The 15,736-nt window shown below is 37.9% G+C and overlaps 1 protein-coding gene across 1 annotated transcript; it reads right to left on the minus strand.

Moving 5' to 3' along the window:
• Window positions 1-5,055: 5,055 nt before the first annotated feature.
• Window positions 5,056-5,952, minus strand: LOC114628280 (putative vomeronasal receptor-like protein 4). The gene has a single exon (XM_028776250.1). The coding sequence runs from the start codon at window positions 5,950-5,952 to the stop codon at window positions 5,056-5,058; it is 897 nt and encodes a 298-aa protein (XP_028632083.1).
• Window positions 5,953-15,736: the final 9,784 nt, after the last annotated feature.

Genomic DNA, 15,736 nt, shown 5'->3' on the forward strand with positions numbered 1-15,736 from the left:
TCTCTGTCTTGTCTCCATTCTTCAAGTCTCTTCCTGCTCTATCCCCACTCTGTCTCTCTTGCTAGACTCTGTTGACTGACCCACATGGGCTGGATCAGCATTATATTTTGTCAAATGCTTTTTCTGCTTCTAAGGAGATGATTATGTGTTTTTTTTCTTTGAGCTTGTTTATATAGTGGATTACGTTAATGGATTTTTGTATATTGAAGCAATCTTGCATCCCTGGGATGAAGCCTAGTTGATCGTGGTGAATGTTGGTTTTGATGTGTTCTTGGATTCTGTTTGCAAGGATTTTATTGAATATTTTTGCATAGATATTCAGAAGTGAGATTGGTCTAAATTCTCTTTTTTGGTTGGGTCCTTGTGTGGTTTAGGTATCAGAGTAATTGTGGTTTCATAGAATGAATTAGAGTTCCTTTTGTTTCTATTTTATGAAATATTTTGATTGTTGGTATTAGCTCTTCTTTGAAGGTCCAGTAGACCTTCTTCTGCACTGAAGCCATCTGACCCTGGGCTTTTTTTGGTTGGGAGTTTTTAAATGACTTCTTCTGTTTCCTTAGGGAATATGAGCCTGTTTACATAGTTTACCTGCTCTTGATTTATCTTTGGTACATGATGTCTGTCTAGAAAATCATCAATTTCATCTAGATTTTTCAATTTTGTTGAGAATAAGCTTCTGATGATTTTTTTAAATTTCCTTAGTTTCTGTAGTTTTGTCTTCCTTTCATTTCTAATTTGCATACAGTCTCTGTGCCCTTTAATTAGTTTGGCTAAGCGTTTATTTATCTGTTTATTTTCTCAGAAAAACAGCTTTAGGTTTTGTTGATTGTTGTATCATACTATTTGTTTCAAATTGACTGATTTTAGCCCTTAATTTGTCTATTTCCTGCCTTCTACTTTTCTTGGGTGTGTTTAATTCTTTTTGTTCTAGACCCCTTAGATGTGCTGTTAAGTTGCTAGTGTAGAATCTCTACAATTTTTTAATGAAGGCACTCAGTGCTATGAACTTTCCTCTTACCATTAATTTCATTGTGTCCCATAAGTTTGGGTATGCTGTGTCATCATTTTCAGTGATTTCCAAGATGTCTTTAATTTCTTTCCTTCTTTCTTCTCTGACTAAGTTATCATTTTAGTTATCAGTTTTAAATAGTATGTGGATTTTCTGTTGTTTTTGTTATTACTGAAGTCTAGCCTCAGTCTGTGGTGATCTGACAGGATACATGGGGTTATTTTACTCTTCTTGTATTTGTTGAGTATTGTTTTGTGACTGATTATATGGTCAGTTTTAGAGAAGGTACCATGAGGTGCTGAGAAGAAGGTATATTCTTTGGTTTTACAGTGACATGTTCTGTATATACCTGTTAAATCCATTTGGTTCGTACCTTCTGTTAGTTTCATTGTGTCTCTGTTTAGTTTCTGTTTCCAGATTTGTCCATTGCTGAAGAGAGTGGGGTTTTGAACTCTCCCACTATTATTGAATGAGGTTCAATGTGTGCTGTGAGCTTCAGTAATGTTTCTTTTACAAATGTGGATGCTCTTGCATTTGAGCCTTAGATGTTCAGAACTGAGAGTTCATCTTGGTGGATATTCTTTTGATGAGTATGGACTGTTTTTCCCCATTTCTTTTGATAATGTTTTGTTAACGTATATTTTATTAAATTTTAGAATGGCTACTCCAGCTTGTTTCTTGTGACCATTTCCTTGTGAAATTGTTTTTTTAGCCTTTTAGTCTGAGGTAGTGGCTGTTTTTGTCACTCAAGTATGTCTCCTGTATGCAACAAAATGCTGGGTCCTGTTTACACATCCAGTCTGCCGGTCTATGTCCTTTTATTGGGGAATTGAGCCCATTGATGTTGAGAGATATTAAAGACCAATGATTGTTGGTTCCTGTTATTTTTGTTGTTAGAGGTGGAATTATGTTTCTGTGGTTCTCTTCTTTTGTGTTTATTGTGAGATGATTAATGTCTTGGTTTTCCTTGAGTGTAGGTACCCTCCTCACGTTGGTGTTTTCCTTCTAGAATCCTCTGCATGGCTGGATTGGTAGATAGATATTGTTTAAGTTTGGTTTTGTCCTGGAATATTTTGGTTTCTCCCTTTATGTTGATTGAGAGGGGATTTTTTGGGAGGAGGGGAGTTATAGTAGCTTGGACTGACATTTGTGTTCTCTTAGAGTCTGTATGACCTCTGTCCAAGGTCTTCTGGCTTTTAGTATCTCTATTGAGAAGTCTGGTGTAATTCTGATAGGTCTACCTTTATATGTTACTTGGCGTTTTCCCTTATAGTTTTTAATATTCTTTCTTTGTTCTATGGATTTAGTGTTTTGATTATTATGTGACTAGAGGATTTTCTTTTCTAGTCCAATCTTTTTGGTGTTTCATAGGCTTCTTGTGCATTTAAGGCCATTTAGGTTGAGGGAATTTTCTTCTATTATTTTGTTGAAGACATTTTTAGGTCCTTTGATCTAGGAATCTTCGTTCTCCTCTATCCCAATTATTCTTAGATTCGATCTTTTCATTGTGTCTTGGATTTCCTGAATGTTTGACTTAGGAGTTTTTTATGTATTGAATTTTCTTTGACAATTGTATCAATATCTTCTAAGGTATCTTCTGCACCTGAAATTCTTCTATCTCTTATATTCTATTGGTGATGCTTACATCTGTAATTCCTCACCTGTTTCCTAGGTTTTGCAATTCAAGGGTTGACTCTATTTGTGTTTTCTTTATTGTTTATATTTCCACTTTTAGATCTTGAACTGATTTGTTCAATTCCTTTGCCTGTTTGATTGTGTTTTCATTTATCTCCTTGAGGAATTTATTTGTTTCCTTTTTAAGGGCTTCTACCTGTTTACCTGATTTCTTGTATTTCCTTCAGTGAGCTATTTTAGATCCTTCTTAAAGAGCTCTATTATCTTCATGAAATAGAATTTTAGGTAAGCTTCTTGATTTTTCAGATGTATTGGTGTATTCAGGGCTTCCTGTGATGGGAGAACTGAGTTCTGATGATGCCAACATGTATTGGCTTCTGTTGCTTATGGTCTTGCACTTTTCTTTCACCATCTGGTTATCTCTGGTGTTAGCTGGTCTGGGTGTCTCTGTCTGGAACCTGCATCCTGTGTTCCTGGGTTACTGTTAGTCTCCTGGCAGGCCTGTGGCCCTGGATGTAGCAGACCTCCTTTCAGGCCTTCAGACTTTGGGGTCTTCAGAGGGGCGTGTATGCTGGTGACCTGCTCTCTTGGCTGCAGTGGCTCTCCTGGGAGGCCTTTAGACTGTGAGTTCTTCAGAGGGGTAGACATGTTGGTGATCTGCTTCACTGTTTACAGCAGAACTCCTGGGAGGCCTTCAGACTATCATGTCTTCAGAAGAACAGTCAAACTGTTGCCTTGCATGTAGTTGTTCTCCTGGGAAGCCTTCAGATTGTTATGTCTTCAGAGGCCCAGACAAGTTGGTAATCTGCCCCAGCAGAAGGAGCAGACCAGAAGGGGAGTGGAATTTGGGGGAGGTGTCGGGGAGCAGTGATGGATTCTGAGTCTGCTGAGCTCATTGGGATTCCCAGATGCTGAGTGTTTGGGAGAGTCTCTTACTATGGACTGTGGGGTCTTTAGAGGAGCAAACAAACTGGCAATCTACGCCAGCAGAGGGCCAAGAAATTCTTGATATTGCACAACCAAATTAAAACAAAGAAACATAAATAGTTGTTCAATAGAGAAGTGAAAGGCCCAAGTTCATAGAGTAAGGGAAGAGAGAAACAAAGAGTGAAAGTTTCTACACCAATTCCAATTCAATTCTTAAATGTGTGAAATCAGTAATCTTTCAATAATCTTTCAAGTAGACTTGATCAACTAACTTATTCTCAAAACTATCCATTCTACACAAATATATTTGGGATCTCTTTAAGAAATATAAAAATAAAATTATCATTTAATTGGTATCCAGGATGTAACAACAGGAAACTCAAGGCAAAAACAATTCCTTGAAAAAGAGGCACAAATTTATTTTACATTTTGTTAATAATTTGTTTAGTTATAAATTTTGTGTAAATAGATAAATAACCCAGTGAACACCAGGAAGAAACTATGAAATTCATCTTCATATGCTTCCATTACCTTATGGTCACTCAAATGAAGCAAGTATGCTTTCCTTTCTTTTATACTTTTTCCATTGATCACATTGTGGGTAACATGCAATTAAATATTGTTATAATACTTTTAACAGAATTAGTAAGCCTAGATTTTTAAATGAATTATAACCACACTTTAGGTATCATAATGTAACAGATTGAATTTACCCATTCTTTCATCTGTTCAATGAGAAAAAAACTGAGAAGGATCTCTGTAGCTGTCTTTAACTAACTGTTACTAGATATTTGGTTTTGAAAATAATGTTGCAGTGTGTGAAAGTTTTGCTGTATGTCTGATATACACAATTTGAGAGCAAAATGAAGAAGGAGCCCTGTGGCTAAGAGCAACATGTTCAGAATGTAAATTCTAAGTGAGTCAGAGCTACACACAAAGACTATCCAAAACATTCAAAGTAAGGCTGAAATAAAATAAACATATTGTATCTGCAAGATAATATCTAGAACTGAAAGTATAGGTCAAAGTGTGACCTTGAAAGTAATTATGCAGAATCTCTAAGAAGGTTGTTTTTCAGAATTTAATATAATTCATTTATTTTCATTGTAATTGTTAACCTATTAACAGTATAATTCAACAAAATTCATTATTATTGTTACACATTGCCCCTCACATGCACTGATGGTATGCTTCCATTATTGTATGAAGTGATGATCATGAATGATTTTCTAGACACAAGAGACTATTAGCTATTTCATAAAGGATGCCAAGATGGAGAAAGAGACAGTTGAGACAGTTGCCAGGTAAATTTTCCTCTGTCTCATTATTAGCTAAGCACTGTCACCAATCTGTGCCTGTGAATCCACCTTTATGTACTTGAAATGTTTTTAGATTATGTATTACATGCACAAAAACAAAATTATCAAGTTTTCTACTTTACATGCTAAAATGATCAATGGTTATTTTTCAATGCTTAATCTCTCTTAATGAGTATGACAACATTTAATCACATGTCCATCTCTATGAATCAGCATGAAGGGGCTGAGAACTGCATAACCAAGAGTTAGGAACTCTGGAACATATAGTACCGTGGAATAATTCTCTATAGAAAAAGTAAAGTATAAAGAAATAAAACAATCTGCCCAATAAAAGAAAAGGAAACACACCATCAGAAAAAGGACACTCTGGGCAGCTCTCAGCTCAGGGGGAGTTCTGTAGAGAAGCTTGGAGTTGAGAAGGTAGAGGATGTTCTGGTGGTGCTTGTGGAGAAGAAATACCATGTAGCCACTGGCCCCTCCCATTGCACCCTGAAACACTGCATCTCTCAGGACCATGAGAGTGAGAAAAATCCATCTTGTTATCCAGCTTTCTGGCAGAAAATAGCAATAGTTGCCAACTTTCTTAAACTGTGTTATGTTCATACTGTTGACACTTTTAATGTAATATGGTAAGTTCATGCTGACCAAGGAATTGAGTATCCACAGGCAGAGCAGTGAGGAGAGAATGTGCTGTGGAGTCTTTAGGTTGAGCCTCTGCCACATGGAGTGTCTGGGACTGATGGTGATGGCCTGGACCACAGTGAGGAGACTGCTGGTGCAGATGGAGAGACCCCGGGACACTCTTGCCAGGTAAACAACAACTTTACAACTGGTGTCATTTAAGAAGTTTCCAAAATTAAAGGCTTCTATTGTCTTTGGCATCCCTTTTGAAAGAAGCATTATGATATTCGTAAGTGTCAAGTGAGCAAGAATGAGGTGGATAGGTTTCTTCTCAGTGCTTTGGAACATGCGGATGTAACTCACAAAAACTAAGCTGTTTCCCATGGTGCCAAGTCCAGTGAGACAGAGGAAGACTGTGCCCTTGACAGGGTCCAAAACCATCCTTAGATCTGAGGCAGGAGTATTTAATCCCACAAACACCTTTTTGAGGAAATCATCATTAAGCCATGATAGGTAAGAGAAAATATCTCTTCAATCAGTTTACATTTCTGGAGGATAAGGTTATCGAGTTATGCTATGTTGACTCAAATGCTATCAGTCTTGTTTTCCAAAGTCTAAATTTCCAAGCTATATATTTAACTTACAATACAAACTTGAATCTATTTGTTCAAATATTGATATATCTCATCTATATTCTATCTCAGCATGGCTGCATTAACACCAATGGCCTCATTCAGTATTTTGCCAAGCATTTTGTGTTTCATTCTATAACATTGCTGTAATTCATTTCTGTAAATCCTGAGCTGGTATTAGCCTGTCTGCCTAATCCATGTGGCATATACAAATATCTGTGAAGTTCTATCATTTTATCATATTGAACACCTCTCATATTTAACCATATTTTGATTCCTACAACATCTACTATATGCCCAGTGTTCCACTATGTCCTTCAATTTGATGAGTGTAGAATTTTCTGTTTCTTACTTCTTATTGTATATTTGATGCTTAGGCCCCAGTATTTCTATAGCTTCATATTAAAAACCAAACCCGATTCTATAGTTTTGTAATGAGCTACATACATTTCGATTTTAAAATTAGGAGCTGGAGAGATGATTGGAGGTTATGAGCACTGCATGTTCTTCCATAGGTCCTGAGTTCAATTCCCAGTTACCATATGGTGGCTCACAATCATCTGTAATGGGGTGTTTATGTCCTCTTCTAGCACACAGGAGGACATACAGATAGAGCACTCATATAATGAATAAATCCTTTTTAAAAATATTTTCAAAATTATCTTCAGTGAGCCCAAAATTCTACTTGGACTATTATTTTGAGAGTGGCTGTTGTCAACTCCCAAAGCCCTGGACTCTGGTTCCAGGAGACAGGGTAATATCAACTCTGGAAATGGAGGCCAATAGCTATGTAAGTGTGCATGTTTTCTAACTTTGTTTCATACTTTCTGCAACATTTAGGGCCACTATAAAGTAATCTAGAGACAGACTGAAAGTAACTCTCTCCATAGTTTTAGCCAATTACATATATATATTGTTTCATTTTACCTAGTGAGGATCCTGACCCAGAGACAAGCTATATAGCTAGACACAATGGTAGTGATTTTACTACTTAGAAAAATTCACTGGTTTTCTGTAGTTCCTCAACACCCAGTCAAATATAAACCTTTTTAGATAAGACCCACTATATACAGCTGAATGAGACAAAGACATCCATGAATGGATTTGTTTTGTTCATAAGCACATACACAAATTTTAGAGAACAATAAGTGTAGTGTGTCATTTTTACACATTTATACCTTGTACCCTCTTCTGTCCAGTATTTGGCATCTTAGCTAGGTAATAAGCAAGAGAAAGACATTGAAAGAAATAAAGAAATGAAGATATACAGATGTTTTTATTTGCACATGACAACCTATACTTAAAAGACCATAAGCATTATATCAGAAAACTCCTGAAGATGTGATGGATGACTTCAGAAAGCCACAAAATATATATTCAGCGTACAAAAATCAACATCACTGTTATAGTACCAGCTAAAAAAAGAGAACAAAAACATGCACAATGTTTAAATTAAACTAAAACAAACAACACTAGCCAGCCAAAGGAGGCAGGAGGGGGGATGTGTAAAATTGGATGGGAAGCTGCTATATTTGCTTTTCTTTGAGGCTTTACCCCCATCCTCTCCCCTAAATTTTTATCTATCCTTCCCTTTCACTAGCCATTCTAAATTCTAAAGTATGGTTTAGATGATGCCTTCTTCTGTTTAGCACCAGTGAATTGAGCTGGAGAAGACTCATGTGTTCTCATGAAGAAAATTCGGGTGCAAATGCAGTAAGTCCATATAAGAGGTCTCAATCTTTCTGTTTTGCATTATTTCTTACAATAGACTGGCCTCAAACTTACAGCAGTTCTTCTCCCTTAACCACTTACAGGTGTGAGCCATCCTGATCCACATTTAAAAAGGAGAAAATTGCAATCTAGAAACACACATACACAGGAGGAGGGAGCGGGAGAGAGAGAGAGGAGAGGGAAAGAAAAGAGGGAGAGAGGAGAGGGAGAGGGACAGGGAGAGGGAGAGAGGATGTAGATTTCCAGCATAGTGCCTTACTGTAACAATTTTGTATGTTATAAAGTTTGTAGAGATGTGAGACAGAATGTTGTCCTCTATTTCTTTCAGGACCAGTATTGATTGCATACATTTGCTTCAAAAAACCAATCTTTCTGGTTTTAGGGAGAACAGCAAGTCACGTGAACCTTATACACAGATTGCCAACCTAAGTCAACCTAATCTCAGTGGTAGAAGATTTCTGTGGTGGAACCTCAGCAGACAGAAAGTCCTCCCAAAGTCCATAATGCAGCAGGACCAGTATCACTGCAGGGGTCGCTCTCCATATCCAATGTGCTCCCTGACAAGACACCAATGCCTTCCCAGGTGAGAGAGGAACACTTGTAGTGCTAGCCCTCAGGGAGCCGAGACCAGAAGATGGTGAATTGGAGGCCAGTCTAGGATTCATAACATTATTCACAGAGCTAGAAAATATAGTCTAAAATGCATATAGAGATATAAACACACAGAAAAAGAAAAAACAAAAAACCCACAAACAGGAACCATAAATGAGGTAAGCTAGAAGTATCACATAGCCTAATTTCAAAGTACACTAGCAATACAAACAAGATCTTCCCAGAAAACCAGCTACAGATCAATGGGATAAAGGAAAGAATCTAAATATAAATCAGGCAGCATCAGCTAAAAATGTAGAAAACATAGCCTCAAATAGAGGACAGAAACTATATACACACTCCTTATACGTCACATATGAAATATGAAACTGTTAGAAACCATGATGTAGGAACTGAGGCCCTGGAAATTTACAAATGTACACAGGGAAAGCAACTCAGGACACAGCATCTACATAAGAATCAGACCCTATCCCAGCCTGAACTGAAATCAGCTTGCATCAATCATATCCTCACCATTCTAATGGTACAGACTGGGGAAAAGCAGGGATAAAACACATGCAAATTTACGTGAAAATTCCTACTCTGGATGTGATGACGTCACACATCAGCTGCAAACTGCCACCCTGTATATGTAACCCACTTAACATACAGACTAACCAACTGAACACTCTGTAAGAAGGAGCAAATTGGTCAACTTTATATGGAAAGTGAACTTTGAGGTTATTAAAAAAAAAGATGCTATCCACAGAAATTAGAAAAGCTTCTATTTAGTTCTAGTTATTGGAAGAAAGGAAGGAGCATCAAGCAAAGATTCATCCCAAAACTCTGTCATGACCACAGACCCTAAACAAAGGGATTGACATAACTGTGCTTCCTGGGACCAGGTCTCCTGGAACTGGCCACAGTTATTCTGCACTTTAAGTGTCAGAAGAAGAGTGGAGGTTATCAGGTTCAGAATCTCTCCTCTACACCTTAGCTTAGTCAAAGAAAGGAAGATGTGCCATTAAGCAAAATATTGCATGCACATGTGAATGAACAAAACTGAAACATTACTCACCACACTGATTGGGGCAGACAGGCTCTGGGTCTTCTGGCAAGTGAGGCTTCCCAGGTCACATTTGTACATTAGGTGTTTGCAGAGCACTTGTCACCATAAAGTATCCTCAAGATGTTAACATATCACCGTGTCAGGGAGAAGGAAGACCTCTGTGGAACTTTAGTCCCTAAAGGATGACTTTTCCTTTCCCTCCTCAATGACTACATTTGTTTACCTCAAGTGCTACTTCTTGATTAATTACATTTTCACTATATGATAGAAACACATGAAGGGACAAAGTGAACAACAACCAACCTTCTATGTCTAGAATATCCATGTTTCTGATCTTGTCTTTACATTTCTAAACTAAATGTATGAATCAGAATAGAGGCCTGCTTCTGATACAGAAAGAGATCTGTTCTCTTTCTCAAGTCCTTCTTTCTACGGAGGATATAAGTTATGTCCAACACTCTACACTCTACTTTCTGAGCATATCCCAAACACACACCTGAGCACACAAGATGTCTTTGCTACATCTGAACTGCTGATATCCTCACACCAGATTGGATTCACCTCAAAGAACTAGTTTTAAAGAGGTCCATATTCTCCTTTGTCCTATTCACTTTCCTTCTCACTACCTCTGGTGGGTGGTGGGCTAGAAAGGAGGCTAAAGAATTTACATACCTTTATTAAAGTAGGTTTTGAAAAATATAAGCCTACAGGTGTGCCTAGCCACCTCTTCAGACTTGAGTATTCTTTCTAGTATCATCTGTAGGGTTGGCTTCATGACAATAAATTAACTGAATCTGTTTTTGTTATGAAAACGTTCCTTTATCATTTATTTTTGATTGTTAGAATTGCTGGGTATTGTTGTCTGGGATGACATCTGTGTTCTTTCAAAATTCCTGTAACATTGACCCAAAACCTTCTAGTCCAAATTCATAGAAAAATTGGTTGCTAATTTGATGTGTCCCCATTTATAAAGACTTCATCTTTATGTCTTTCAGATTCCAATATTCTTCTATGTCCTACATATTTGGGGTTTTGACCATTATATGACATTGGGTATTTATTTCCTTGTGATGTCTGATGAATTGTATACTTCTTTTATACCTTGGTAAGCATCTCTTTCCTTATATTATAGAAGTTTTATTCTATAATATTTTCTGGAAAATATTTTCTGTCTTTGACTTGAGTCTCTTTTTCTTCTAAGGTTTGAACTGTAAGTTGGTATTTTTTTATAGTACCCCAGACCCCATGTTTTTTTTTTATTTTGCTGATTTAACATTTTTTGACTGAATAATGCAATTTCTCCACCTAGTCTTTGTCAAATGACATTTTCTATTTCACAGACAATGTTGGCAAAGAGTACATAGGATACTACAGACACAGTGGCCCTAGGACTAATAATCCCAGCCCAGGAGGGTGAGCTGTCTTTCTAGAAATCACAACCATGACTTCCACTAGGCACTGGTTCCAGCATCAGACAGGCCTTGCCAAGTCTGTTCCTAGTAAAAGATGCAAAACCAAATTTTACTTCATCCTTTCACAAGGACCTCTGAGAAGGACTTGATCCGCCTCCCTCCCCTAACAAAACCACAGAGGAATGCTTATTACTGTCCAGCTCTCCATGGCTCCTTCAGTTTGTTTTTCTTTTCTTCTTTTCTTTTCTTTTCTTTTCTTTTCTTTCTTTCTTTCTTTCTTTCTTTCTTTCTTTCTTTCTTTCTTTCTTTCTTTCCTCCCCCCCTTTTTTTTGTAAGCAGGACCACATGCCCAGATAGGTTATCAACCAGTATGGACCAGATCCAACTCCCCAAATCAATCATTAATCAAGAAATTTCCAAACTGACTTGCCTATAGGTCAATCTGATGGAGGCATTTTCATAATCGAGGTTCCTTTTCTCAGATGACACCAGTGTGTGTCAACCTGACAAGAAACTAAGTGGCACACTGGCATTCCATGCCCAATTTGGAGGCAATGTTTCATGAAAAAAAAAAACCCAAAAGCCAAAAACCAACCAACCAACCAACCAACCAACCAACCAACCAACCAAACAAACAAACAAAACAAAACATGTCTTCTAAATCCAGCAAGTGCTTACTGCTTATAGCTCCCTGGGAAGAAAGTTTTGTGACTCTCTAAATTTGAGTCCAAGGCTGGTAAGGTTCCCTGGGCTTGTGGATTTTCTTGGTCCATCTGTTGGTGTGAAGTAATTCCATAACAGTGTGTCCAGGAGTGAGAGCTAGATTGTGAGTTGGAGCCTTACCTGGAGTATTAAGTCCACACAGTACCTTTTGAAGGAGAATTTTATCTTTGTACTTTTCTGCATATTTTGTGACCATTCCTCATGATCTTGAATGTGCTTGAAATGTATTTATTTATCCTTATAGGTTCCCTAGCACTTTTAGAAACAGTAGCATGTAATGACCACAGAAGACCCCTCTGCTGCCAGGAGTTAGTTACTCTCACTGGTTACCTCCACTCTGCCCTATAAGCTGAACCCAGATGAACTAGGTATCCTGATACTTTCTGAAGTGGAAGTTTCTGGATATGTCAGGTGATAGAGACTCACATGGTATTTTGCTAAGGCAAGACTTATGGGAGGACACGTGATGTTGGAGAGAGTATAAATAGGAATCAATGGACAGTGGTGGTGTGCTCCCATAGCTAGCCCTGCAGCATTTTATTGGTCTTGTGTCTTTGTTTTAGCTAATCTTCATTTCATTGAAAGAGGCATGGCAGAGAACTTCTCCTGATGTCCCATCTGGTCCTGGTCACTCCTGCTGATTCCTGCCAATTTGGTGGAGGCCTGGCAGTTTCTGCTGGATCATGGTCTGCTGCTGATTTGTGTTTGGTATCCTGACACTATTTCACTGAACTGCTGGTATCCTGACAATACAGAGATTGGAATCATCTGAAAGAAATACTTCTGAACAGGACCACATCCCCTTGTCCTGTTTACCATCTTTTCTCCCCTACCTTTGGATGGTAGGCTAGAAGGAGGGGTCAAAGTGTTTGAGAACTTTTATTAAAAGTAGGTTTTCAAAAATCTAAGCCTAAAAACCCTCCTTTCTCATTTTTCTCCCATGTACATTATTCCTAGGGAGCCTAAAGCACATACTAAACAGGCTTCTTTGCAGAATCAGGCAGATGAGGTACTTACTGTTTATGGAAACCAGCAGCAGGTATTTAAGAACCATTCTTTAAAAGTAATCATCAGTATTACTGTGTGTCTTTGTGTCTGTTTTTCACTAAATTCTTTGTGGTAATATACTTTGTTTTATTTTGAATATTTAATGAGTTTAGTAAGTATGAATCCAATCCCTTCAATCAAATCTACAATGCTGAATATATCACAGATTAAGAAGGGCTACAGCTATTGTCATTTTATGCTATAAAGTCAGAAAATAAAATGAATTTTTTTCTCTCTCTGTCTCGAGCAGGGACTCTTATCTGTTAAGGGGTTAAAATCCCCCTCGGGGAGAGGAGCAACAGGTTCTGCTCTACTCAGGGATCATATACTGGATTTGACTGTGAGATCATCAGCTCCTCAAGAGGAAAGAGAGAGACGCCAAAGACAGAGATTGTGGGATTCAGTTACTCCTTTATCATCAATGCTAATGCTATTGCTACAACAAGATATTGCCACATTTCCTATATATTCTACCACAAGATATTGCTACAATCCTATGCATTGCCTCTAACAATATACACAATGAACACAAATAATAAATTGCTAACTACCAAAGAAATAAGCATAGCAAAAACCACATCATTCATTCATCATTATACAACCTGAGTCATTATGTTGGTTTTGGGTTACAGGTCTGGAGTCCAGGAAGGCGGGGTCAGGCTGTGGCTTCCAGATAGTTGAATTGCTCATTTGACCTCAACCTCAAAAGATGCTTGACCAAGAAGAAGCTGGAGGCATTGATCTCTCGGTTAACTCTTTGATGACCAGGTGCTGAGGAGGCTTTGTCTGGAGGATCACATCGGCTAGTCATGGCTACAAGTGTGAATGATGTGCTCCAGATGGACTCCTCTTTTTATGTTGGATTTGGTGTTACTCCTGACGTGCATAGCAGATAACCACTCCTGTCTGGTTATCGAAGCACAGCTTCATTTCCAGACTTGCCTTTACAAGGACCAGACTAGTCTCTACAAGTACCAGAATGTCTTTACAAGTTTCCTATTAAAAAATGGAGTTGGTCCTGTTTAAGGGCCTGCTCCTTATACTCTCTCATGTTTTTGAGAGATGCTATGTTTCAGGGTGCCATGTGTATATGTTGTCACAAACCTGTTTTATGGTGTGTGTGTGTTGAAGTTGGAGAACAGTGAAATTGGGTCTGTCTTTCTAGCATGTAGTTTTAGGATGGAAGTCAGTTTGCCAGGCTAGGCAGCAAATGCTTTCCTTGCTGAGCCATCTCACTGGACCACTACAGTGATTCAGTTTTTCCTGTTGTCTTCCCTTTTGGTAAGCAAGTTGACTCCTACCTAGGGTTGCCTTTTTCTCTTCTAATTTGTGTGTCTTCATTTCATAGTCTTATAATTTCCTAAGATTTATATGATTCCCAAATTGATTCTATGCTTTAATATTATGGAATTCGCAGGCCTTTGTATTGTGTTAAGATGAATTTTCCAGTATTATCGTTCAACAGTTAAAGCTGAACCACCCAAAGATGTTGAAAGGATTCTCTTGTTGAAACAAAATCAAATAGACTAGAGGGTCATCAGAAAAGTTTCAGGCTGCCTTCTAGGAATTTGGCAGGAATTTAATATTGGGCTAGGACAAAGAAAAAGGCTCAAGCAAGAATTTGTCATTGGGCTAGGGCAAGGAAGTAGGTTCAAGATGAATACAGGTGAGGAATGTGTTCTTTGTATCTTGATGGGTCTTGTTAAGACTCTGAATTCAGTGTTCTTGGGACCTTTGTTTTTGCTTTGTTAGTTCCTTAACTACTCTGTTTATGCCTTGTTTGTTTTTTTGGCTACTTTGTCTTTGATCTGAAAACTGACTTTATTCTCTGTAAGTACCTACAATGGTATAAAAGCAGACAGGAGAAAAATAAACTCACTTCAGCCTCAGCACTGGCTGGAGTCCTGTTATAATGTTGTCTAATTGTCTTTTTCTTTTCAGTCCTCACTTGTTCTTTCCATCCCTCCCTCCCTCCTTTCCTTCCTCCTTCCCACCCTTGAGACCTTGTTGACTGACTGAGCTGGCTTGGTCAAGGGTATAGCCAAGAGGGTGGCCCTTGAGGGGCTGTGCAGTGGTACTGAAATGAAATATTTGAGGTTTAATTCCTGGCCTCCAAGCGAACATGTATTGAGAAAGAAAACAGCAACAGTGGCAGCAGCAACAACAGTCACCACAACAAAAACACCAGCAGCAACAACAACAGTAAGAACACTCAAAAATGCCACCAAGTTACTGTAACTAATTTCCAGTTTTGCCAAACTCATCTTTTTCCACTTACATTTTAATGGTATGAACTAGCTCAAGGACCAACTTGGGCTTTAGGTTTAGCATCTAAAGATAACAAGAGAACATTTTGGTTTTAAGAGGTGTCATTTGGTTGTTCCTAACTGGCCTACCTTGTGTGGCCTCAGTGGGAGAGCATGTGGGAAAGGATGTTCCTAGTTCTGCTGTGATTTTCTACTCTCTTTTGTATTTACATTCCAATTAATACTAAAATTATGTGGCATCTGTCTACATGTAGAAGATTTATTTCATTCATATTGTCTTATATGTTCATGCTAGTCACAAATGATGTGTCAGCATAAAGCAATGAGAAAGTCTGAGGTGATGTTTTTATTAATCCAATTGTCAGTTCTCTTGTGCATTTCCTGAAGGGCATAATAGAGTCCCATTTCCAGGTTGATTTCACTTTCTACTAAGTATTCAATTCGTGACTTTTTCCATTCTGTATTAAAAGTTTTAATGTATGTTGTAGTCCATATTTTGTTATGTTTTATACAATTTTCTCTGACTTTTAGAGAGAAATTTAAAATAGTAACTCCATGTGCCACTCAGATTCTAGACCATCTTTGTTCAGGCTATTAAAAAAGTTATAGACTCCTATCTACTATTTTTTAGCTTTTAAAATTAAATTCAAAGTTTACTTTGTGTGGTTCGTGTGTGTGTGTGTGTGTGTGTGTGTGTGTGTGTTTGTGTGTGTGTGGTCTCAGCATGCATGTGGAAGTCAGTTTTCTTCTTCA

The sequence above is a fragment of the Grammomys surdaster genome, unplaced genomic scaffold (genome assembly GCF_004785775.1).
Source record: "Grammomys surdaster isolate TR1022 unplaced genomic scaffold, NIH_TR_1.0 267, whole genome shotgun sequence".
Lineage (NCBI taxonomy): Eukaryota > Metazoa > Chordata > Mammalia > Rodentia > Muridae > Grammomys > Grammomys surdaster.

Bases quoted from the DNA above. Each gene is read 5' to 3' on its own strand.
- LOC114628280 (XM_028776250.1), bottom strand. From the start codon at position 5,952: ATGGTTTTGGACCCTGTCAAGGGCACAGTCTTCCTCTGTCTCACTGGA.